The sequence below is a fragment of the Morchella importuna genome (genome assembly GCF_003444635.1).
Source record: "Morchella importuna strain M04M26 chromosome Unknown Morimp01GS013, whole genome shotgun sequence".
Classification (NCBI taxonomy): Eukaryota; Fungi; Ascomycota; class Pezizomycetes; order Pezizales; family Morchellaceae; genus Morchella; species Morchella importuna.
The window spans coordinates 1,064,512-1,089,871 of record NW_025763410.1 but is presented as its reverse complement, the minus strand read 5'-3'; the positions used below and the strand labels follow the sequence as shown (position 1 = coordinate 1,089,871).

Sequence of the window (25,360 nt, the reverse complement as noted above, 5' to 3'; positions counted from 1 at the left end):
TTCAGTGAATACATGTAGTTCAAATTCAGTGAATACATGTAGTTGCGAAAAACCTCCAATGAACGCGCCGTACATTGTAGAGCCATACTGAAATCTCTATGCTTCTTGCGGTCAAAGTCGACAAAAGTAGTACATGCTAGATATCAGGGACGTCGATGGGCCGTGGGTTGAGATGGGCCGCCCGGGCTATTTTTGGGCGGGCCAGGCCGGGCCCTAGATTTTATTTGATGGGCCGGGCCGGGCGGAGGCTAATATTTAGCACGGGCTAAATAGGCAGGCCCGGGCTTCAAGGTGTCCATACAATCTTAGGAGTTGTTCCTTGATATATAGTCATTTTCTACTAGAAGAGGCAAGGTAAATAACATCATATATTTTCTACCATAAGAGGAAGGTTAAATTGTGTTATTTCGATCCTATCTACGATAATCTCAAGAACATATATTCGCATTGTGACGAACACCTCCATTTGCGGGAGCCTGGGCCATAAATATTTAGCCCAGGCCAGCACGGGCTATTTAGCTTGGGCCAGGCCATGATTTGGATAGTATGGGCCGGGCCAGGCCTACCTATTTTCCAGCCCGGGCTAGCCCCTTGGCGTCCTTGCTAGATATTACTGCGTTCCATACCTGACACCACCTGGTGTAACATGCTGAGTCATTCAACATCGTTGTTTTCTGGGGGCCTAACCTATCTCCAAACTGAATCCAGTACTACATCTACAACTATCGCCGACCTCACCGGAAATAACGCTATCAGCATGTCTGACGCCGAATCAACCTGGGAAGCCTCAAGCGCAACAAGCATAGCAACCCCAGATGTCGTCGTTCCCCCGCACTTCCGTGCTGAACTTGAGTCGCTGTCCGCCCAAGAAACACTCATGCTCAAACTCCAGTCGGACAAAACCGATTCCCTACGGGCTCTCCACAACGAAACGGACACACTCCTCACGAATACCAATGGTATGTATCCCACGGTCAGACGGTGCCATTTCAGCTAACCTCGCAGTGAACCGGAGCTCTGCTGTGGACATTTTGCGGTGGGAAGTCTTGAGGGAACGAGAGTTCGACTACGCGACGCGTCTAATGGAGGAATCAGTGCTGCTTGGGAAGATGACAGAAGTTGTGCGAGAGTCGCGGCAGATGAGAGTGGTAATGCTGCGGAGGGAGATGGACCTGCTCACCGAGCAGACACTGAACGAGAGGAACCAGTTGCGTGTGGATGTGCGGAAGGAGAAGGCACTCCACAAGGTGACTATGGCTAAGGTGGAAGCGCTCCAGAGGCAGCTGGATGAGGAGAAGAATCTCCATGAGGAGACACGATTGATGAGGGACCAGCAGATTTCTGAGCGGAATGATAAGGAGAAGGAGTTGACTTTAGAGGTCGTACACCTCCGGGCGCAGCTGAGTGAGGAGAAGAGGCTTCATGTGGAGGCGGGATTGGTGAGAAAGCAGCAGATCTCTGAGCAGAATGACAAGGCAATTCGCGAGGTGACTTTGGAGGTCGTATCGCTCCGGGCGCAGTTGAGTGAGGAGAAGAAGCTCCGTGAGGAGGCCCGACTAGCGAGAGACCAGTTTTCTCAGCAGAATAATGTACTGGGGGGACTCACTGGGGAGTCGCACAGTGAGAATAATGAATTACTTGAAAAAATAAGTAGGGAGAGGGAGATCCGCGAGGAGATGAAGAGCGAGATCCGCGAGGAGATGAAGAGCGAAATCCGCGAGGGGATGAAGAGCGAGATCGAGAAGCTCCATGCGGAGCTTCTGAAGACGAGAGAACATCTTCGTGAAGAAATAAAGGGCGAGATAAAACTGGAACAGGCAGAGCAGGAAAAATCTAGACGGGTGCTACTGGAGCAGCGAGCGAGGGAAATGCGAGACTTGCAGCAGACAACCGCGCGCGATTGAGGAGAACGATGAGAGGGCCCAGTCCCCCACCCCCCAAATCCCACCCAACTATCTCTCCAGACGATCCGGGTCCTGCTTGACTACTCCATATTACGCAATCATTTTCGATGGTCACTTGCGACGACCTTTCCACGTACAGGCGATGCGGGCGCTAAGAAGTGTTGTTTTAACAGCGATGTGCTGCAGTAAAAGACATACCATGAGGAAAAGACCGTCCTAATCTACGTTTTTGTTTATTACCTTTCTAGCGATTATCTAGCCAGCGCACAAATTAATGTGCTGTCCTTTGGCACATGCATGTGAAAATTAAGCCCTGTATAGAAAGTGTTTGAGAAAATTTAGGTGTAAGAGAATCGAATCGTAGAGTTTATTCGGGTCTAGAGCCTTCCTTTCCTCCTGATTTATTCTCCTCGCTTAGAGCCACCTAACCGTACAATGTGTCCCCAAGATACGTTGCCACTGCGTCCACTTCCAGTTTATTCTTTTCAACTTCTCTTCTTCCACACGACATGTATTACTAGAGTCGATTGATATAGCTACATCTATGATAGCTGTCGAGTTGAAGTAAAGTACGACGTGATCTCTTATCTGTTATCCCTGCAGCTGCAGCGGGCCGACCCGAGTCGAGTCCAATCATGGCATGACATTCTTAGCTCAACATTAAGCGCAAGACCGTTCAGATATGTAACTACATGTATACACCTTACCCCTACCCGCCTGGTGGGGACCATGCGCATAGAAGCTTATTCCAACCTTACCTGCAAGGGCACGCGAGAGACGAAACTCAGCGATCATTGTTCCATGATTCATATATCCTCGGATACACTTCGGATTCTATAAACTTTGAAGAAAACTGTTAGCACCCCCGAGGTGGACTGCAATCAACAGAAACACAGTGAGTACGTGCAGTTGCAAAAAATATCCAATGGACGTGCCGTACATAATTGCAGAGCTGTGCTGCGTTCGGAGTTCCACACCTGACACCACTTGGTGTAACATGCTGGCTGAGTCATTCAACATTGTTGTTTTCTGGGGGGCCTAACCTGAATCCAGTACTACATCTACAACTATCGCCGACCTCACCGGAAATAACGCTATCAGCATGTCTGACGCCGACCCAACCTCAGAAGCCTCAAGCGCAGCAAGCCCAGATGTCGTTTCCCCGCCCTTCCTTGCTGAACTCGACTCGCTCATCTCCCAACAAACGCTCATACTCAAACTCCAGTCGGACAAAGAAGATTCCTTACGGAACCTCTACGACGATATGTTTCCAGTCTTCGATAAGCTCAGAAGTGTGTATCTCACGCTCAGACGGTAGCATCTAAACTAATTCTCGCAGGTGAGGTGGGGAGTACGCATGGGGAGTGGAATTGTATGTTAAAACGGCAGTCCGAATGCTCGGCGCGTATAACGGAAGAGCAAGCGCTGCATAGGAAGATGTCAGATCTTGTACGTGATTCGCAGCGGCTGAGAGCGACAATGCTGCGGAGAGAGAGCCAAGAGGACACTGAGCAGATACGGAAAGAGAGGGATCAGCTACGTGAAGATGTGTGGAAGGAGAAGGAACTTCATCATGTGACTATGCTAGAGGTAGAAGCGCTCCGGAGGCAGCTGGACGAGGAAAAGGAGCTCCATGAGGAGACACGGTTGATGAGAGGCAACCCCACCGGAAATAACGCCATCAGCATGGAAGTCTCAAGCGCAGCAAGCCCAGATGTCGTTTCCCCGCCCTTCCTTGCTGAACTCGACTCACTCATCTCCCAGCAAACGCTCATGCTCGAACTCCAGTCAGACAAAAACGATTCCGTACGGACCCTCTACGACGATATGTATCCAGTCTTCGATAAGCTCAGAAGTATGTATCTTATGCTCAGACCGTATCTCAGCTAACCCTCGCAGGTGACTGGAAAGGCTCTAAGGCGGAGAGTGCGCAGTGGAACTGCTTGTTAAAACGGCAGTCCGACTACTCGGCGCGTATAACGGAGGGGCAAGCGCTGCATAGGAAGATGTCAGATCTTGTACGTGATTCTCAGCGGCTGAGAACGGCAATGCTGCGGAGAGAGATGGAACAGGGCACTGAGCAGACACGGAAAGAGAGGGGCCGGCTGCGTGACGATGTGCGGAAGGAGAAGGACAATCACCATGTGACTATGTTCGAGGTGGAAGCGCTCCGGAGGCAGCTGGATGAGGAGAAGAAGCTCCATGAGGAGACACGATTGATGAGAGAGCAACAGATTTCTAAACAGAATGATAAGGAGAAGGAAATTCGCGAGTTGACTTTAGAGGTCGGACGGCTCCGGGCGCAGTTGAGTGAGGAGAGGAAGCTCCATAAGGAGACACGATTGATGGGGGAACAGTTGATTTCTAAGCAGAACAATAAGGACAAGGGACTTCGTGAGGTGACTTTGGAGGTCGTGGAGCTCCGGGCGCAGTTGAGTGAGGAGAAGAAGCACCATGAGGAGACGCGACTGGCAAGAGACCAGTTGTCTGAGCAGAAAAAACAACAGAACCAACTCCTCGAGGTGTGGCGCAAGAAGAATAGAGCATTACTTGAGGAGATATGGGAGTGGAGGGACCGGGGGTTCCGTGCGGGGCTTCTGAGCCGTGAGGGGGTGGGGGGCGGGGTCGAGAAGCTCAGTGCGGAGCTTCTGAATAGTGAAGAGATGAAGAACGAGATCAAGAAGCGTGAAGACATGGAAGGCCAGGTCGAGAAGCTCCGCGCGGAGCTTCTGAACCGTGAAGAGATGAAGAGCGAGATCGAGAGGCTCCGTGTGGAGCTTCTGAAGAAGAGAGAAGATATTCGTGAAGAGATAAATGGCGAGATAAAACTGGAACAGGCAGAGCAGGAAAAACCTAGACGGGTGCTGCTGGAGCAGCAAGCGATGGAAATGCGAAATTCCGAGCAGACAACCGCGCGAGATTGAGGAGAACGATGAGAGGACCCAGTCCCCCACCCTCCAAATCCCAGCCAACTATCTCTCCAAATAATCCGGGTCCCACTTGACTATTCCATATTACGCAGTCATTTTGACCTCTTTGACGGGAGATGTACCTAGTATCTAATGTGATCTCGAACCACTATGAGCGCGCACCATTGAATCAGAGAAGAGTAGTTTCTAGTAGTTAAATAAATGCCTAATTTCTCGTAATTCTTTAGTCTCGTGCGATGTGTACCCAAGTACATGGTGAGTCCTCCTCCTCCTCCCACAAGCTAGGCCCATAGCCGTACTTATAAGTATGGATATTCGGATGCTTGTATGATTCCAACTGTGAATACCGCCGGCGTTCACAGCTTTTGAGGAGAACCAAGTAGCGGAGATAAGGTTAAGGTGCCAGCACAACGCACAGATATTACCACTCGCTAGAGGACCGGAGTGAGTGATGTCTATGCGTGTTAGCTTATTAAAACCCTAAACCAGCCTATCTCCTCGTAAGCGGCATAGTTGAGTACACATATGCGACTGTACTACCCCCCAGACCTCCAAAGAAATCTCACCAAAGCAATTCCTTTCAATTCTAACACAACAAGCAGAAGAATCATAGCAGATCACCATGCGCCTAAACGAAGCTGAGATTCTCAATATTTCAACACCAACCCGAGCTCATCGCCGAACACAAAGGCCACCAGATCGCGCAGCAAAACCACAGCGTGTCTAGCCTACAGAGCCAAAAGTCCACCTTGTGACATGAGACAAATATAAATTTGTTGGTATATATCCCCCAGGCTCCCCTCTATCCGCCATAAACAAGGGAATCACCGTGGGCAGCTTCCCTTATCAGCACACCCATAGCTACTAGCGAGCTCTAGCCTCCGTTGAGTAGGCCCGAAAGATGGAGGAGAAACGATGGATGTCTCTTGATGAAAGGGAGTTGAAGATTTATAGCCGGAGTGAAGGGTACTGGCCGATCCGAGATAGCTACAAGAGCTCATGTGATGTGTTATTTCCTTCCATATCGGTCAACCCTATCCACCGATTGTTCCTTATGCATGCTGAAGGTTGATGATTGGTAGGCCATCCTTCTTGCCCATCCAGCGCGCCTGATGCAACAGAATTACCTAATGTGCCTTATAGCTATATGCTGCCCAGTATTTATACCAATAGTTTGTGCAGCCTACCGTCGACAAGGTACCACTTGGAAGCATGTGTGAGGAACGGAAGATGTAATCATACCGCACAGATGGGCAATTTAAGATGGGCAATTTAAGACAGTACGTATTGGACACCACACAGAAACGCAAGAAACAATGAAGTGAACTAATGAATACTTTCCTAATAAAGGAAATAGTTTTCGGGGAAGAATGTGCCATTCGGGCTTCTCGTCATCCTCGCAAATGCTGTTATCACACTTCCGAGAATGCCTAGAATACAGTAAGAAAAAAGGAGTAACTAGGTGCGGATGAGCGGGACAACAAAAATTAGCAGCATGACCCTTAAACCCACTAAGAAGATACCCTCTATATCCCTCAGCGGCTGATTTTGTATAATTGACAGGCTTCGCTCCCAGGCGCGAATTGACAACGATATACCAGTAATCGGATTCCCGATGTTTACAAATTTTTATATAACGGTACGACAGGTAGCATGCTAACAATCAACTTTTAGTGTCTGAAACGATCGGCAGATTGGACACTCCACCTGACAAGCTTTACGGACAAGGGTTGTTGGCGAAGGGGGAACATCACGATTGTTGACGAAAGACAAGTCCTCCGGAAACAATAAAAGAGCGCACAACCGAGCACTCTGATCTACAACTATTAGACCACTCAAAAAGACTTAGTCCATCTCCTTCATTGCCAGATTTCCCGAAAGACAGTACGATGCCCATTCCCGTTGGTGATATTTAGCAACGTTGCTGAGTACTTTTCGGAAAAACTATGTAATTGTTTCTTCCCATTTACGTTTGGTAATACATTGTTCAAGCTACCCGCATACTGGCTGAGAGACATAGCACACCGCCCCTTAGAATGCGAAATGAAGTAATACGTCTCCTTTGGTATATCCAACGGCAGTAAACTCACAACTGGAACTCTACCTTATTGCGCAAGAGCGCTCTCTCACTTCTACAACAAATATAGTTATCATTTACCAATGTTCCAGCTCAGCAACCCCGACGAGCAATGGCTGGTATAATGGTGACTGCTCTGTGCGAGCCCCCGGCATTTCTCTCAAAACTACATACCCATGTAAACCAAGTCTTACCCACTAGCAAGTCTGTACTAGTTTCCTCATCGCACGCAACTTCGCCCTCTACTTCAAGGACTACCCAGGATATACGGGGACACGTTTACCGGATGATGATCTGAGTTAACACCAAACAAATCAAAGGTATCCTACCACCTACATATACTAAACATAAACATATAGCCCTATCCCACCTTTACGGCCCTAAAGAGCTGACTAAGCTCCTGGATACAATAAACAAACGATTTATCAATTTTCTTCGATGTTTATGATCGAGTGATAGTTCATGAAGCGGTAGTCCGCCAAGAAATCGCCACAAAAGCTATAGTGGGTCTACCCGAAGTCCCTTGACACCAATTTATGTATCCCTTGAGCTGGCAAGAAATGCTGACCCCTCTGTGTGCGTGGCAAGACGGTATGGCGGGTAGTGGTTGCAACCCCTTCAACTATATCTAAACCAATCTCTCTCAAAATTACATGCCTCAATCCACTAGTACACCCGTGTCTAGAAAATTTCCGGATCCCGCACCATAGTAACCAGACCACGACCAAACACCACCACGAAACCCATGGGGTTTGAATAAATCTAAGTTGTGGAAAAGGTAGCACAAGAGGTAGAGAAGGCCTCATAGTATAGATGAGTTATGGAGAGCTTTTTTTTTTTTTTTTTTTTTTGTTTAATTCATTAATTACATGCAACTTTACAGTTATGGAGAGCTTCCATTGAGGAGTGGGGATATTTTCCCCCAAGAGACCTTTGATGCGCTTTGAGCTCATAGTATGCCAAGGGTGAATCAGGGTTATGAGGCAAATGGGGGCCACACAAAATATTTCATTTCTTTACTATCTAATTATGCCACAATTTCAATTTCATGTCTATTCAATCTGTAGTTGTTGAGATATTCGGTGGGTCGCGGTTTGGGTTTGGTTGCTGTGGAGTGGGATCCGGGAATTTTCTAGACACGGGTGTACAATAGTCCCGGCAAAATTGGTCAAATAGGTTTACCACACGACGCACCACCCGCTACAGATCCCACCACCAAAGAAACACCAAATCCTACGACTAGAAAGTCGAATCGATTATACGAATCAAACAATGAATCAAATAACCTAATCAAACCCACGCCTTGATCTAGTGCTCTCATTTGCCTCTAGTAGGTGGGTAAATGCGTCAATGTTAATATTTCCCATATACAAATGTTTGTAAAAGGCATTATTTGATGCGTTAACCGACCTACTCTCTGTTAAAGATATTCCTGTCTCATTACCGATGCGTTTACAAATGTCTTTACCTATTAAAGGCATCTGTAAACAATTTTACTAATACTTTTTCCCTTTCAAAGGCATGTTAAACGCAATAAAATAACTGGTTTCCGATGTTTCCCGTTTTCCACCTGAAAATCAATGTTTTCCGATGAACCTTTTCCTTTGGATCTCGAGATAGTTGAGTCCCCATATAAAATATATATTTCGGTGGAGTCATCAGATCGTATCTGGCATCAACGGGCTTGTAACAGTTGGAGAATACAATTTAATTTTGTGGATCTATTGTTTGGCATATACCTAATGGGTGCGGTCACAAACCGTCACCCATACACCCACAGTTCCTACCATTATTTCACAGCCTTTTTAGTATTTAAGGGTCATTTTCTGTATTTAAAAACAAGCAAGCAAGTTTATTTATTAGACGAACACCACAAATCACCTTGTGACTATAACTATGAAAAAAACATGAACGTATAACTATGAAAACAACATGAACGTCGAGTTTTTCAATGAGCCATCTCAATCATCATTTTCATGTATTTCAGCCTCTTATGAACCATACTTATCTTATCAACCTCTATCCAGCCGGCAAACGTCGTGCCTGGGGGAACGAGTACCACAGACGTCCCCCGGTCATCGACCTGAAGAAAGGTTACCTCACTGTTGGAGGCGACAATGGTGAATCTGACATTCGAAAGTCGCGCATAGAATGTGGCCTGTTCGATGGCATCCGCCTTTGAGATGCCCCATGGCCACAGTCAATGCCTCTTCCCTTCAAAGAGCAGTTTATTCCTTCCGTTTCGGTCGCACACGACAAGATAGGCAAAGCTGACATTAGCCCTTCCGACGCTTGCGACCCTGCTCACCGGCTTGATGGTATAATTGGGATACGGAAAATAATAATGACCAAGGATTGAATTCCAAAGACCATTGACATATTCGTCGTTCGCCAGGCCGGCGAGATCGTCCGGAAGTTCATAGGCCATCTTTAACTAACAAGTGATCAGCAACCAAATTTAGGCTGATAGCAGCAATTATTTCGTCGTTACCTCTCATATCACAGAACGCTAAATAGACCGGAGTGATTGAACGCTTTTCACAAGCAGCGACAGAGGGGCAAAGTATTTAGCTTTGTACTTTAGTCGATTAGCTTCAGGTACATAAGCTAGCTGGTTGTTATTCCACGTACTGTTTATATTTTCGGCTTGTTCGTCATTAGCCTCCATGAAATCAGTTCACACTTGCGTCGGGGAAAGGGATCGAAGACTCATAATTCTTTAGGTTCGATAAGGTCGGTGGTGAGGTTCAGCGGTTAAGGTGGGCGCCGTGTGAACGGAGGGTTGGTGTAATGGCCTGCTAGGTCACAAAGACTATGGCAATACGTAATAGCAGAGAAATATGATTCTATTAAGGTCTCGAAGGTTCGGGAGGGTGAGGGTTAGGGTAATCCGGCTAGCTGTGCCGGCCCTAGACAAAACCCTAAGACCGCAAGCGGTCTCTATGGCGTATTCAATCTCATGTACCTCCGCGGCGCTGCGTCACTCAAGTACCGGGTTTGGGTAGGGCCACTCTGCCATGTATTTTTTTAAAAGAAGATGGGAGTGACTTTCAGTGTGGACAGATAGATGTATGTAACTTTTTACTATCACGTGACTGGAAGTACTAATATTTCCAGCCCCTAACTATGTAGTCGTTTGGCGCATCATATTAAAGAGTGACCTCCGCTACCTCCCACAAATTCCAACAATGTAGAATTAGCGGTGCATACATATTTGGAATAAGGGAAGGAGATGGGCCTACCCGGTGGCCAAACCCCCTGGTTCGATCAATGTTCATCGAACAAGATCCTGAGTTCCCTTTTCTCTCTATATTCCCTAGTCTTATAAGTTATGTACGTAACCCTGAATGTGTCGTGTTCTCATTTGTTCTGTTCTTCCTGTCCCAGCCATCATTTACTTTCTATATATCTACATTTCCATTAAATTATTATATACAAAAGTACATAGACCTGCCGTACATATACGTAATTATGTAAACTAACCTGGATTCAAAGCTATTTCCAATCCCAAGCTCTTCTACTGTAATTCATGTCTACCCTATTCTGGCCTCGATGGAGCCGGCTCGCCCCCTGCTACCCTGTCCTTATTCCTACTCGTGGCGCCAGATTTCCGACGTAGAAGCATAGTAATGATTACGAGCAGTAGGGGCAACGCTGATACCCCTATTGTGATTCCGAGGATTGGTGCCATCCCCAGCGTAGTTGTAGGTGTATCCTTATCGCCGGATACTGCCGCTGTTGTGTAGGCCGGCGTGGTTACTAATTCGACGGTAGTCTCGGAGGTGAAAGGCACCTCAGTACTGGCAGAATTCGTTCAGTCTCTTCGATTGATTGTAGACGCCCACGCCGCTTCTGCACAGATGGCACTGGTCAAGGTGCGGTAACTGTCGATGTAGACTATTTCCGCGCATGATTTGAAGACATCAGACAGGCTGGCGCGATAATGATTAGCATGTTTTCAGAGTGTTCAATCAAAACAAGATTGCTCACCAATAGATGCAGTCATCGTTCTCGCAGTTCGGCTTCCCACTCGGAACGCAAGTCTTTTCATTCGTCGGTCGTTGGCTGGCGGATCTGTGGGATTGTGAGCCCAGGTAACTTGAACATGGGGAAATGCCCTGATGTACGAATAACATCCAACGGTGCTGTCGATGGTATAACAGGCTTTGTTATCTTTACAGCTCCCTACAGTTGATGTTAAGATAGACGATCCCACCGGTGGAAAGATAAAGACTCAAAGCCGGCGTCAGCTAAGCAGCATCGTGCCGATGGTAAACACTGCGCGCCGCAGAGAAAATACCCAGGGGTTTCGCAGGACTTGGTGGTAGTTGTCATCCTTCAAAGTAAGTAGTCACAGTTGATGTGTTGGAGATTCAGCCTCCGGAGGAGAAGGATGTTTAACGGGGGAGGGCCTGGAAGATATATGCGGCAGCGAGCACAGCTAATAGCTCTGGGCATAATTCCTCCAATTGCAGGTACGTACTAACTGTGGTGGGGACCAGCCAGTTCATTCTTCTCTCCGGCTGAGCACATGCACAGCAGCCCGGAGCCTTCCCTTGAATTGCGTTCAGCCACGTTTTCTGCGTTCTTACACTCCATGAATTGACCTTGTGGCTCTATTATAGAGCTTCGGTTTCCTCTGTACACACATATACTATGGCCTTGCACATCATATCATCGCCTTATTAACACCTTGCAAGAGCGTCGCGAAAGTAACTTTGATGAGAGCAAGAGTCTGTACTTTGAAGCTTAAGCCAAAATGCATCACTGTAAATGTATTGCATAAAAAGTAACAAACACGAGTCTATTCGAATTTACCTTGGTCAAATGCGAGCTGTTCTCAAAATAGAGTTGTCGAAAAAGTGCAGTTTTGCAGTCTAGTTGAATCCGTAGTTTTAAAGCTTTGCGATATCACACCTCGACAACGAGGGTTCCGGCAAATCATTGGATCTATAAATTTGCCTTGACTGGTCACGGCGCAAAGACGGTTTCTGAACTACATAAGAGATCCTGAAACTCCGTCAGTCTATAATACACAATTGTTACGTCTAAGCATCTAGTCACAGCCTGCAGGTTTACATAGATCTACTCTAGAAACCTCAATCCATTGCCCTCCCCCGCATGCGAGTGGAAGTAACCTTACTATGATTATTTCTTTACGGTAGCCTTAGGAAGCTGAGGTTATAAGGCACTAATATGCAATACTGGGGATCAAGTATAAAGTAGCCTAAAGCTAGCTGTATATTAGTATTTTTATCATATCGCATATGCGCCAAGGCTGTAAATGCCTGTAATTCACATCTTGATTAGGAAAGGCGTAATTATATCTTGATCTTATCGAATCTAAGAAGATGGGCAATTGGCTACTAACCCAAACAAGGGAAGATCGTGAATCAATAGGTATTCATCCAAGATTTATGCAGAGTGTTCGTATTGAGGGTGCGGCTGTGGTTAGACAGCCTTGGCATTTTAGCAGTGGCTTTCTTCGAAGTTTCGATTGCGTGGCGGAAACGCCACAAACATATCTGTGATAGATCAATTCAGATCAAATAATTAATACAAACCTGTAGCTCCAACTCCGGCGCGTAATAACAGGGTCATTATTTCGGCCATAGAGGAATGCATACCAGGTTTGTTTATAACAATGCTACTTACATTAATTTCAACAAAAAGTACTGTGCCCCGTACTGCACTATTCCCACCCCCTATTCGAACCCAGGTCCTAGGATCAAATACTCGGTGTCTAACCAGGCGAGCGGTCTCAGTGTATTACCCACCGGACCACTCGCCGATGTTTTTTCGTTGCGGGAACCGATACTTGGGGGCAGGGGGGCTAGCGCGGAGACTACTGTATGAGCGGAACGGGTACTATAAGTGTTTGGGGAAATGGCCAGTGCTAAGCGATAATTCTGTAGCGTTTAAACTGATGATATTGTAAACCGGATTCCCTTGACTTGATGGTTGATACCCTCAAGTCTTCGGAGAATCCTACCCTATTTATACAGACTGGAACCTATGCCAAGGCCCGCTTTCTAATACTAACTGATACAACGATAATAGAATAAGATAACGCTCCCGAAGATAACCCAGATAGAAAAAGCGTCCCCACATAGTTCCGTCCTCCATTCTAATTCCGACACGTAACCAGGAACCTTGCAATTGCCAGTCATCGGGTTGTATCATACTATTGTCCTAGACCTACTTCCCTAAGTAGAACAGCCTGCAGCCGTAAGCCCCGCTTCCTATTCTATTTCGGGTGAGACACCCAATAGTAAGCGTGCCGTCACAATAGTATAATTTTAACGGCAATAGTACCGGTCGGTTAGAATGATTGATTGGATCGTGAAGAGAAGGTATTGTGCAGTTGAATTAGGATTTGTAATGGGGTTTCTGTTATGTTCTTTTGGTTTCCGTTACGCGAGGTATGAGTCATTAGCGGACTGGAGGCTGGATATATAAGGGGGTGTTGTCTCGTGCCTTTTCATGTTTTCCTTCCTTTCCTCTTCTCTTCACGCAACTTCTTGTATTTATTCCACAAATACTACTTTGTTCTACGTCTCGTCATAGGCCTCAACTAGTTAGTCATACTAGGCAGAGTCACTCCATAGCCCATAGTCTCGGATACCTATTGCTACGCCTTCGCCTCGGTTGTATTCCTTGGCACCATAGTCCCTACGTCCATAGACCCCCGTTACAATAATACTAGTGTAGTAACACCGCGTACCCCCACACTACCCAATACCTTTCTATGCTTGCCCCTTCGTTACCCGACCATACTTGCATCACAACCCGTCACTCGTATTCCTCACTGTCCTAAGCCTCTAGGACAGCGCTCCGTAGTTCCTATAACAATAAGCCTTTGAGGCGCATATATTAGGTTCTATTAAGGCCCTTTGCAGTAGTGAGACTTCGCAATATGGAAGAAATAGACGTCTACAAAGCGAGAAATGAGAGGACTACTTAAGTAGGGGGGCATAATGTTTGTGGGTTAGCGTTACGATGTAGGCACCTACCTAGCAAATATCAAGCCGTATTCTTGTATCGTTCCTCCACACCCTCTGCATACCACCTCCATTCCCTCTACCAACCCCGTTCCCTCTACTATCCCACCCCTCTACCAAAATACGGGCTAATCAACGAGTTGAGCAGCAAATCTAGAACCGAAACCAATGCATTCAGTCAAGCCAGCAAACCCAACGAACCCAGCAGCAAACCCGAAGCCACCACCGGATCCATCACCGAATCCACAAGCAGTTACGAGTAAACTAGTAGGGAGTTTACTATCTAATTAAGTAGCACCGAACCCACTGCTAAACCCAACGAATCTACTACTGAACCTATCAAAAAACCTGTTTCTGCACCCTGTTAATTCAGCGAATTTGGTCTATAGGTACATGTATGTACGTAGGATGAAAATCGCGCAGACAGGTGAGCGGTAGCATTACCCTTCTAGATTAATATATGTCTATTACCTACTCGCAATTCCAGGAACTGATCGCCCAGCAGATTTCCGTGACAACGGGAATGTGAACCCTCACGCGCCCAACGCCCGCCCGCGCGCCCATTCACCAAAACCCAGTACTATTCGTGCCTGTATATTCAATAGCTTGTAGGTAATTAATTATTCTTATTCCAATTGGACATGGTTTGATAATAGTATGACGTTAGTATGCTACATGACATCTAAAAAAGCCCCCCCAAATCCATGCCAGTGCCAGGGTCTATGCGAGGGCCCATGAGAGGGCGACCAACAGACCCCGTTAAGGTTGGCGCTGTGCTTGCCCTTTACAAGCAAGGCCTTTCGTACAAGGGAATTCAAAAAGAGACTGGAGTTAAACGGCGTACAGCTATTGATCTGGTTCATAGGGCAAAGGCAAATGCGGGGGAGAAAGTTGGGCTGAAAAAACTACTTGATAAAGAAAATGTCAATCCGAAACAAAAATTAGGTTGTCCAGAGACTGTTTCAGCTAGGGAAAAGAGATATCTTATTCATACAGCAGAATAACCTGAGAACTTGAACCGCCGTTCTACTTTAGCCACTCTTGTTGAAGAGGCAGGTCTCAACATTTCGATAGAGACGGCCCGCAAATATCTCAATAAATCCGGCCTGCCAGTGCACTTGTGAGAACCTCGGCGGAAACCTATCTTTACCCGTGTTCAGAAAAGGAATAAATTAAAGTGGTGCAGGGAACATAAAGAGACTGATTGGTCCATTTTGATTTTCATGCATCAGCAAAAAACGAGTTTAGCAACCGGTGTTCGAAAAGCTAAAATAGGCTTTGTAGCCCGCTTTGACTAAAGCAACTTGAATCCAGCCCATATAAAGCGCCGTTCCTTTATAGATTATCGATGGTCACGGTATAACCGCCCCCCCTGCTGAAATAGTTTCAATCACCGTTATCAACTCTCTAACACCATCTTGGACTTTAAAATTTCGCTTTTTCCCACGCCTACAAATTACCTTTACACTTGCAGACCGGCCCATCAGAAAACCCTCTCATCCATGTTGTATAGTATATTATGTGGTAGGATCTTGTGTTTGGCGATGATGTCAAACAACTTTTTGAAAAAGTCCTTGAAGATTGCAGGATTGTTGGCATAACCGCGTTGCTTATCTAGTCGTACAGCGAATTTTGAGTCCAGCTCCGGGTGTCTACCAAGGAAACGGGTGGTCCAGTTTTTCCCTAAATTGACTGAGCATGTCCCTTCGGGGTGATGTGACCTCAGGAAACTGGTCGCCATATCCTTCACGTACTTCATCCGGGGTGGAAAGCCCCAGTCGTCCAACTGTACAATCCTTCGGACAATTGCTTTCTCTTCCCAAAGTGTAATTATTTGCTGATCAACTTGAGCGATGCCCTTTGGACCAATACCACTGGCAACTAATCGATTGCGAAGCTTACCGTAGGTGAGGTCGTATGCAGTCGCAGCGTCCCGGATATTTCGAAATTTCCCGGCTTTGTAGTCTCTAACTGCAGCTGCAGCCCTTGATTCAATATCTAGTAACGAGTCATTCTGCTTTTTGTCCTTACCCCGTCCCATAGTTGAGGAAAGTGTTGCTAACAATCACGCTTAGAGAAAGACCTTGAACGCTGGTAGCGATATCTATCTCGATGTAAATACTTTCCGCAACATGGCAAACGCTCTACTTTGGATGGCAAACGCAAAACCAACAGGTTACCAGTACCGAACCCAACAGCCTGCCCGAGTTTGACCCGTGAACGGGGAGCAAATATGATATATCAGGACCAATCCGCCAATCAGGTTGCGTCCCCGGTGAAACACGTTACGCTCTAATATCTTTTTTTTACACGATGGTTTTTTCGGGGAGAAACCAGCAAAGAATGTATAGCTTGAGCCTGATATGAAGGTCACAGACAATCACTCGTATACCTTGAGAAGTCCCGGGATCGCACCTACCCTGTTTTGTCCCGCTTTGTCCTCCCTCCCCTCCGTTTTGTTTTGCAATTTGTCCCACTACAGCCCTCTGATTACCTCGCAGGAAGTGTTTCGGGCATTGCAAGGGATCCGGGATCGGTCCGGGGAAGCATGTTGATGTAGGGTAGTATGAACAATTATATTTTCTGAATTACGAAAGGAATATCTGAAATGATGCAATATCAGAGTACTAATTTTCAAGCGAGACCGCCAGTGGAGGTCTACAGCTCTTCTACCTGTGAGACCTCCTAGCCTGCCTTAACTTTATAATTTAGTCTAACTACATGTATCCTTGGCCGGCCATCAGTCCAAACACCACCTGATATATCAATGTGCTCCGATGAACTAGTTCTTCTATGATTCCAATGTCGGGGTGCTTTATAGTCTCGTTTCCAGCCTTCTTCTGATTGGCCAATTAATGGGCGTGCACAAAAATATCACCGGGCTCCAATAACAACCCAACTGACCACCCACGACAGCGTCTAAATCCACTAGTAGCTTCAGGTCAGAATAACCCAACAACGGCCAGGAGAGCAATTGAATAATTTTAAATCTCCTAAACGGAGTTAGATGCTTGAAAAGAATGGACTTATCCTTCTGATCTCGAAGGTCTCGATGTGAGGTTTCTTCGTAGGATAGTTAGGGTTGCTATGAGTCTCACGAGGTGCTAATGATCGGTTATTTTTGGAACCCGACATACAAAGAAGCTGAGTGGGCACGAGATACATAGGCATCAAGCGGGCTCGGTCACAAGTCGTCACCCGGTGCACGCACCCACAACCCTTATCCTATTAATTTTCCTCCCCGTCTTTTGCCTGCATGTACCTAGGTACTGAAAGCCTCTATTTTTATCTAGATTAAACTAAGTTCACTTGCCGGACACCACACCTATTCGGCAAGTTAAATGGAGTTTCTAAAGGTCAAATAAAACAGTTCTACACTGTAAATAAATCAATGACAAACTCCGTTGGACCCTGAGTCTGCCACCGCCTGAGACTGTTGCTGCTAAGATTTCCTGCACCCTGTAAGCGCACCTACTCTACTAAGGGCCCGTTCGGACAACCTTAGATTATTTCTTCGGGTTATTGGACAGACTGGATTATCAGGTAGCGGAAGTGATAATCATAATCCTCAAAATAAGTGGATAATCTACATGTCCGGATAACGTTAGCTCTCAGGATATCTGTGTTGTGTGGGGGTAATTACCTCCGAAGGTGATTGTTTTCTTGGCGGATTATTGGGATAATTAGGAGTTCCGAATGTTGGATTATTCAATTGCACAAACAGCATAGATTATTGTGATAATCCAAAAGTCGATAATCCGTCAGATTATCGCCAATAATCTAGATTATCGGGTTGTCCGAACGGGCCCTAAGTCTACTCTAGGTTAGCCGAGCGATCACAAAAGCTTGTTGCCATGCGTCTAGGCCGCATACAGTAGTTAGGAATGTTACCCTGCATGCTTGTTGGTGTTATTCAACGTCAGACGTCGGGAGAGTTAATGCATACTCGTGATCATGAATATATCTCTACTCTGTCAATACTAGAGGTTTTCCCGTTTTTAATTCCCTACCACTTTATATTATCAATTCAAACCAGGTTAATGAATGAAATAAAGCCTTACGTTCCTACCCCCCCTCCTGGAACCATCTTGTCTTTGGAAGTACTTTCCCGGGCGGAGTGAACAGAATAATCATTTCATCGAAGGGCTGTTCTGGCACATCCCAGTACACCCTTATTGTTCTATGTAGGGAGCCTGGGTGCAGGCCGACTAGACTCTCGGATCTTAGGGGTCAATGATCACCGGTATCTTCGAAATTTCGTTTCGTCCTGATCTTTATATATTAGCAGATCGAGATATGCTCCCCCATGTTCCAAACACAACATAAATATGACTAACACACAATGCGTACCATCTAATTACATCCTTAACTAAATCTCGAAGTTCTCAGGCTTAGACACTGTTCGTTGTTGATGTCAATGACCAGAATCATCTATTACTCCACCCCGCCAGAGTTCCCGTGATATTCACTTTCCTTTCAGCGTGATCTATTTGGTATTCTACGTTCTTTCTTATATTTTATTATAAAGGCCCGTGCTCTGCTCATGTCTCATGTCTTGTACAGGATTATCGGAATAAAATAGTATCAAAACTATTACACACCCTACACCTCATACTCCCGAGAATATTAGATCCTCCCCCAGCGAATGAAATCTGTCACTTCGGTGACCCGCAATCACACACGATGAATACCCACGGATATATAGAGTCTTTCTAATCCTAGCCCGGTGGTTTAAAGTCCAATTCAAGACCGGCAAAAACGAAGGCTAGGGAGTTAAATCTCCGAAATCCTGTTTCAATCCAACAACTGCCTATCGCCCAATGAGGTTTGTCATCGGTGCATCTACTTCACCGAGACCTAACTAATTAGTTTCAATAGCTAGGGGAGCGTTCACTGTATATCAATCATTTTGGAAGAAGCTTCCAACACCAACAGTCACCTGTTACGAAAGTCTCAATGTGCAAAGGGATTTCAGAGATAAAACGTTGTAATTCCAGTACAAAAAAAAAAGCAAAAAGGTCATTTACGCTACACGGAGAAAGAAATCAATCAAAAAATCGCATGGAAAGGCACCGGCCAATATAGGAAACACGACAAGATAAGAAACAGAAAAAGAAACACTATCCATACACATCAACCACAGATCCTATGTTTTACAGTCTTTTCATCCTCCCCAAAGAAAAGAAGCCCTCTATTTGTCGAGAACATCATTCGCAACGTGGAAGTACTCAGTAGCAGCCTCGCGCTTGTCCAAGACATCATTGGCGACGTGGAAGTACTCCTTGCCGGCCTCCCTCTTGTCCAAGACATCATTGGCGACGTGGAAGTACTCCTTACCGGCCTCCCTCTTGTCCAAAACGTCATTGGCGAAGTGGATATACTCCTTGGCTGCCTCTCTCTTGTCAAGAACATCGTTGGCGAAGTGGATATACTCCTTGGCTGCCTCCCTCTTGTCGAGAACATCATTCGCAACGTGAAAGTACTCGGTAGCAGCCTCGCGCTTGTCCAAGACATCATTGGCGACGTGGAAGTACTCCTTGCCGGCCTCCCTCTTGTCCAAGACATCATTGGCGAAGTGGATATACTCCTTGGCTGCCTCTCTCTTGTCAAGAACATCGTTGGCGAAGTGGATATACTCCTTGGCTGCCTCCCTCTTGTCGAGAACATCATTCGCAACGTGGAAGTACTCGGTAGCAGCCTCGCGCTTGTCCAAGACATCATTGGCGACGTGGAAGTACTCCTTGCCGGCCTCCCTCTTGTCCAAGACATCATTGGCGACGTGGAAGTACTCCTTGCCGGCCTCCCTCTTGTCCAAGACATCATTGGCGACGTGGAAGTACTCCTTACCGGCCTCCCTCTTGTCCAAAACGTCATTGGCGAAGTGGATATACTCCTTGGCTGCCTCTCTCTTGTCGAGAACATCGTTGGCGAAGTGGATATACTCCTTGGCGGCCTCGCGCTTATCCAAGACATCATTGGCAACATGGAAGTATTCGGTGGCAGGCTCACGCTTGTCTAAAACATCATTGGCGACGTGGAAGTACTCCTTGCCGGCCTCCCTCTTGTCCAAAACGTCATTGGCAACGTGGAAGTATTCCTTGGAGCGCTTGTCGAGAACATCGTTGGCGAAGTGGATATACTCCTTGGCGGCCTCGCGCTTATCCAAAACATCGTTGGCGACATGGAAGTATTCAGTGGCAGGCTCGCGCTTGTCCAAAACGTCATTGGCGACGTGGAAGTACTCCTTGCCGGCCTCCCTCTTGTCCAAAACGTCATTGGCAACGTGGAAGTATTCCTTGGAGCGCTTGTCGAGAACATCGTTGGCGAAGTGGATATACTCCTTGGCGGCCTCGCGCTTATCCAAAACATCGTTGGCGACATGGAAGTATTCAGTGGCAGGCTCGCGCTTGTCCAAAACGTCATTGGCGACGTGGAAGTACTCCTTGCCGGCCTCCCTCTTGTCCAAAACATCGTTGGCAACATGGAAATACTCCTTTGAGCGCTTGTCGAGAACATCATTGGCGAAGTGAATGTACTCCTTGGCGGGCTCTCTCTTGTCGAGGACATCGTTGGCAACATGGAAATACTCCTTTGAGCGCTTGTCGAGAACATCATTGGCGAAGTGAATGTACTCCTTGGCGGGCTCCCTCTTGTCGAGAACATCGTTGGCGAAGTGAATGTACTCCTTGGCGGGCTCTCTCTTGTCGAGGACATCGTTGGCAACATGGAAATACTCCTTTGAGCGCTTGTCAAGAACATCATTGGCGACATGGAAGTACTCCTTACCGGCCTCCCTCTTGTCGAGAACATCGTTGGCGAAGTGAATGTACTCCTTGGCGGGCTCTCTCTTGTCGAGGACATCGTTGGCAACATGGAAATACTCCTTTGAGCGCTTGTCGAGAACATCATTGGCGACATGGAAGTACTCCTTGCCGGCCTCCCTCTTGTCCAAAACATCGTTGGCGAAGTGAATGTACTCCTTGGCGGGCTCTCTCTTGTCGAGGACATCGTTGGCAACATGGAAATACTCCTTTGAGCGCTTGTCGAGAACATCATTGGCGACATGGAAGTACTCCTTGCCGGCCTCCCTCTTGTCCAAAACATCGTTGGCAACATGGAAATACTCCTTTGAGCGCTTGTCGAGAACATCATTCGCGACGTGGAAATACTCCTTTGCTGGGGCACGCTTATCGAGGACATCGTTGGCAACGTGGAAGTATTCCTTTGCTGCCTCTCTCTTGTCGAGGACGTCGTTTGCAACATGGAAGTACTCCTTTGTTGGGGCACGCTTATCGAGAACATCGTTTGCGACATGGAAGTACTCCTTTGATGCTTCCCTCTTGTCAAGAACGTCGCCGGCAACGTGGAAATATTCGGTAGCGGCCTCACGCTTCTCAGCAGCTTCTGCGGAACTGTTAGTATGCTGATATCAATGTATTGAATCGGAGGAATACAAACCAGGAACTGGGAGAGCAAGGACGTGAGAGCCAAGAAGGGCGAGGGCTGCGAGAGAGAGTTGGTAACGCATTTTGAGTGATGTATTGGATGTTGGAAAGCCGGAGACTTCTTTGGTTGAGAAGAGTAGAAAGGAAGCTTGTGTTGGACTGTTGAGAGGATGTGGTTGTGTTGGATGAGGGAGAGAGAAAAGACGGGTGAGAGGTGAGTTTATATATCTTGAGATCCCACAGTCCACACAGCTGTGAGAGTTACTAAGATCAACAAATTTGTTAGAGCTTCCGAGAATACCCCATATCTAGTAAACGGCAGGGCAGTTCCGTCCATCTACCGCTCGCTTCAGGGAACGATACCGGGGTTGTTGAGCATTGGGTTGACATGTAGAGTCATTGCGGTGAAGCTTTACTCAACGATACCCCACACCTGCCTAGCCACAAGGGATGCTGCACTCTGATCCACTTTGAGTTTCGGTCAATGGTACCCGCCTCCTTCCCTGTAGATGCTACTGCATGATTATAGCCCCCACCACTGAATGCCCTTCATCTGAGGGTTACCATATTGCAAATATCCCTATCTCTATCGCCGGATATTCCTATCTTCGGTCCCGGACTGTCCAGACACTATCAGAGCCAACTACTCCAGACTAACGGGATAGCACACCTTCCAAAAAAAAGATCTCTTATTCGGCATCTTTACTATCCATACTTTTTTCAAGGAGCCTGCTCGGTGAATTGATACTCACTAGCGCCTTGCTTAATCGTCACAGCATTTCTAATTGAATTAGTGTTATGAGGCAATTATTACAATATCTCTGTCTTCAGACTAACGAGGGATCGTCAATTGAGAACGTGGGGGCACTTTGCTTCATAATGGAAGGTGCCTTTACTCGTATCATTTGTCCTTGTGAACGGGACTAATCATGCTACCGAGGAGCTTCTTCTACAGTACTAGAGTTAGTCAGCCCTATCTCTCTTAGTAAAGATTACTATCTCTGAAGTGAATCAGATGAATGTTGACCAGTCTTTCTGTACCCATATACGTATTTCGATCGGCACCACCGGCAAATAATGTAGACTGAGGTTTTCTATCACTTGCACCGCCACATCCGAGATTGTAGCAGTTACAATTGACCGATGGTGTCGTCCCAGGATTCTTGCACTATCAGACCCTGGTATATCGAATATACGCCCATCGATTTAATCAGCATAAGCTCAGACAAATCAACCCCCCTTAGCACCCCAGGAGCTCGCAACGTTTCACAACATATATCGAGACATGGGGTGGTCAACGGTCCTACAAGATAATCAAAATACCTTCCAAGTTTCTCACATCACCTGCCTATCATACGATGCCAAGTGCAGCGTTGCAATATATCAAGGCGGCAAGCTTTCCAGCCTTCATCTCTCTCCCTTCTTCCCCCCGAAGGACTCCCTCCCTCCCTCTCCATAACCTATTCCTCTTTACTATTATTGCAATTTTCCTTGTTTTCTCCCACATACACGATGTTTCTTACGAAGAAGGGATACCTCCCCATGACCAAAAAGACTCCCGCCTACCGCGATGAGTCCGCTGAGCATCTTGTGGGCGAAGAGTCCTCGAGGAGCTCTAGCTCGGAGGAGTTCGTGGTCCAGGAGAAGCGTAGCATGTCTACTATTTTGCCGGGCCGCAAGGGACGCATCTTCTTCTTCCTCAATGTTGGGTTGTTCTGCGTTTCTCTGGTTGTCTTTGGGGCCTCCTACAGTTACACATACCGCATGCGTAACAATGTCAATAACGCATTATTGAAGGGGACCAACTACTACTGTAGGCACAACTTATTGCTCGTTTCTTTGCCTGCTTTACTGACCCACCGGAACAGCTCCCCTTCTCAACAATGTCAACATCCCGCTGTATGATGTCCGAGTCAATGGCTCACTACTCGACATGGACGGCAGTATCTACCGCGCACCCCCCAGCCCCGAAGTCGACGCAGCCTGGAACCGTGTTGCCGACCTCCGTCCTACCTGGATCACCACCGAGGACGTGATCAAACTCGGCAAAGGTAGCCCCCACTTCTACCCCCTACCTTTCCACATAAAACTAATCTTACCCTAATCACATCTAGACCCCAGCCGCACAGCCAGATACCCCGACGACTTCGGCCTCGGCCCCGACAAGCACATTGCTGAGCTCGACGTCCTTCACCAGATCCACTGCCTCAATGCCATCCGCCGCGACCTGGACTTTGAGTACTACTTCCGCGCCAAGTACCCCGACGGCCAATTCCCCGAACTTCACAGAGTGCACACCTCGCACTGCCTGTACATCATCCTGCAGCACCTCATGTGCACTGCATCGACTGATATCGTGACTCAGGCGTGGGTCGAGGGCCAGACCCACCCCTTCCCCGACTTCAGCATTAATAGGAAGTGCAGGGATTTCAACGCCATCCTTGAGTGGCAGGATAAGAACGTTGTTGATCTTGATAAGTTCAAGGCGCTGAGGAAGCCGGAAGGTCATGTTCCGTCCAGGATGAGCGAGGAGTTTAAGAGGATGTTTGGTGTTGAAGACTGGGATGGGAGGGATCATGATCATGGGCATGCGGGAGCTGCTGCTGCGACGGGGACTGGTGCTGCTGCTGGTGGACATGGTGAGCATGGTGAGCATGCGGGTCATAGCTGAGCTAGCGGGATAATTGGAGCTGTGTGGTCTGTTAGTGTATTTTAGCTATAGGATGTGTTTCTTATCATCAATATGTTATTATTAGTTTGGTTGGATTAGTAGCAATATTAGCGTCATGCCTACCCATCTTATTGCAGTCAAGCCTTTCGTTCCGTATCTATCCTAAACCAGTGAGATCATTTCAATTAAAGACAAATTCACCCATACATACCTAGCCACCTTCCTATTCTCACCCATACAGCGCCACAACTGCTCTAGCTTACCACTTTTCTCCCCATTTTAGACTGCCGTCGATCACACCCCCAGTGCTGCAGCACCTGTCACCGTAGAGCACCTATGTAATTCCAGATCCCATGCCGAACTCGGCATCCCAGATATCTCAGCACTACACCCACCCGCAGCCGACCCCACCTACGGGCCCCCCAATGCAGAAAGTGCCACACCGCCAAGGATGCTTGCTCCCATGCACGCTATCTCCTGCCAACGCCTGGCGATCATTCTGCTTTTCCCCTCGCACCCCTGCACGCCAAGGCTCGGTACACTTAAGCACATGCAGGTACCGGGGGTGGCGCATGAGGGCGGCAGCCGGGATTGTGGGGGCGGGGGGGTTCGGTGGGAGGGTGTTTGGTTGATGGGGTGCCCGAGTTGTTCCGAATGTAGGTACAGTCAGGAAGGGGAGGTGCTAAGTAATCTGGGCGCTGGGGGGGGGGGGGGGTGGGCGGGTTTTGGGAAGGTGGGTGCTCTAGAAGGAAGATCGTGTACTCTCGATCCAGATACCGATGTGGGGGTTGATTAAGGTCGTCGGTAGTGTACAGCGAGAGGGAAAATTATTGTAGAAACAGGGGCCTAAAAACAGGGTTTCTATGGCTGGGCAAGCCAATAGGACTCTTCCCATACTTCTACAATAATTTTACCTCACGCTGTACGGTACAGGGTAGAGCTAGAGGGGTGTAATCACAATTCATTGATTGATTGATTGGTTTGTGAAGGCGCCACTGGACTGCATTGCACTCTGGCCCTTTGGTGGTTGTGGCACAGCGGGTTCCCCAGAGATTGCTCTCGGCCTACTCGGGCTACTACTAAGCTAGCCAGCTAGTCATGATGGGAGCTCGTATGATACTGTCGCAATCCGCGACAACATGATGATGATAATTATGGAGAATTGGGGCAGATCGACATATTGCAATTGAATATAGGAATAGACAAGTAAGCTAGTTACTTTTTTTCAAAACGCCCGCCCCCACGAGGTATTTGCAGGCCGCTGTGATCAGCTATCTATCCAACGCTTACCCTCATGGAGGTGTTTCAGCAAATAATAGACATTGTATAGGT

At 47.3% G+C, this 25,360-nt stretch overlaps 7 protein-coding genes across 7 annotated transcripts; 4 read left to right on the top strand and 3 right to left on the bottom strand.

The window, feature by feature from the left end:
- Positions 1-757: 757 nt before the first annotated feature.
- On the top strand, positions 758-1,904 carry LAJ45_05176 (uncharacterized protein; the record flags this gene model as incomplete). Its single annotated transcript, XM_046114748.1, has 2 exons — positions 758-959; positions 1,006-1,904. 2 exons carry the CDS (start codon positions 758-760, stop codon positions 1,902-1,904), a joined length of 1,101 nt encoding a protein of 366 aa, XP_045972297.1.
- Positions 1,905-3,006: 1,102 nt separating this feature from the next.
- Positions 3,007-4,828, top strand: LAJ45_05175 (uncharacterized protein; the record flags this gene model as incomplete). The annotated part of the gene is made up of 4 exons (XM_046114747.1): positions 3,007-3,196; positions 3,244-3,620; positions 3,669-3,759; positions 3,804-4,828. The coding sequence occupies 4 exons, from the start codon at positions 3,007-3,009 to the stop codon at positions 4,826-4,828; spliced, it is 1,683 nt and encodes a 560-aa protein (XP_045972296.1).
- A 5,227-nt stretch (positions 4,829-10,055) lies between these two features.
- On the bottom strand, positions 10,056-11,967 carry LAJ45_05174 (uncharacterized protein; the record flags this gene model as incomplete). Its single annotated transcript, XM_046114746.1, has 13 exons — positions 10,056-10,077; positions 10,154-10,169; positions 10,310-10,320; positions 10,395-10,431; positions 10,506-10,711; positions 10,757-10,843; positions 10,902-10,985; positions 11,039-11,096; positions 11,399-11,466; positions 11,519-11,550; positions 11,602-11,651; positions 11,730-11,745; positions 11,947-11,967. The coding sequence occupies 13 exons, from the start codon at positions 11,965-11,967 to the stop codon at positions 10,056-10,058; spliced, it is 708 nt and encodes a 235-aa protein (XP_045972295.1).
- Positions 11,968-15,395: 3,428 nt separating this feature from the next.
- Positions 15,396-15,953, bottom strand: LAJ45_05173 (uncharacterized protein; the record flags this gene model as incomplete). Its single annotated transcript, XM_046114745.1, has 1 exon — positions 15,396-15,953. The coding sequence occupies one exon, from the start codon at positions 15,951-15,953 to the stop codon at positions 15,396-15,398; it is 558 nt and encodes a 185-aa protein (XP_045972294.1).
- A 3,150-nt stretch (positions 15,954-19,103) lies between these two features.
- On the bottom strand, positions 19,104-21,440 carry LAJ45_05172 (uncharacterized protein; the record flags this gene model as incomplete). Its single annotated transcript, XM_046114744.1, has 2 exons — positions 19,104-21,316; positions 21,371-21,440. 2 exons carry the CDS (start codon positions 21,438-21,440, stop codon positions 19,104-19,106), a joined length of 2,283 nt encoding a protein of 760 aa, XP_045972293.1.
- Positions 21,441-21,527: 87 nt separating this feature from the next.
- On the top strand, positions 21,528-21,821 carry LAJ45_05171 (uncharacterized protein; the record flags this gene model as incomplete). The annotated part of the gene is made up of 2 exons (XM_046114743.1): positions 21,528-21,571; positions 21,644-21,821. The coding sequence occupies 2 exons, from the start codon at positions 21,528-21,530 to the stop codon at positions 21,819-21,821; spliced, it is 222 nt and encodes a 73-aa protein (XP_045972292.1).
- A 1,048-nt stretch (positions 21,822-22,869) lies between these two features.
- On the top strand, positions 22,870-24,028 carry LAJ45_05170 (uncharacterized protein; the record flags this gene model as incomplete). Its single annotated transcript, XM_046114742.1, has 3 exons — positions 22,870-23,170; positions 23,226-23,408; positions 23,472-24,028. The coding sequence occupies 3 exons, from the start codon at positions 22,870-22,872 to the stop codon at positions 24,026-24,028; spliced, it is 1,041 nt and encodes a 346-aa protein (XP_045972291.1).
- Positions 24,029-25,360: the final 1,332 nt, after the last annotated feature.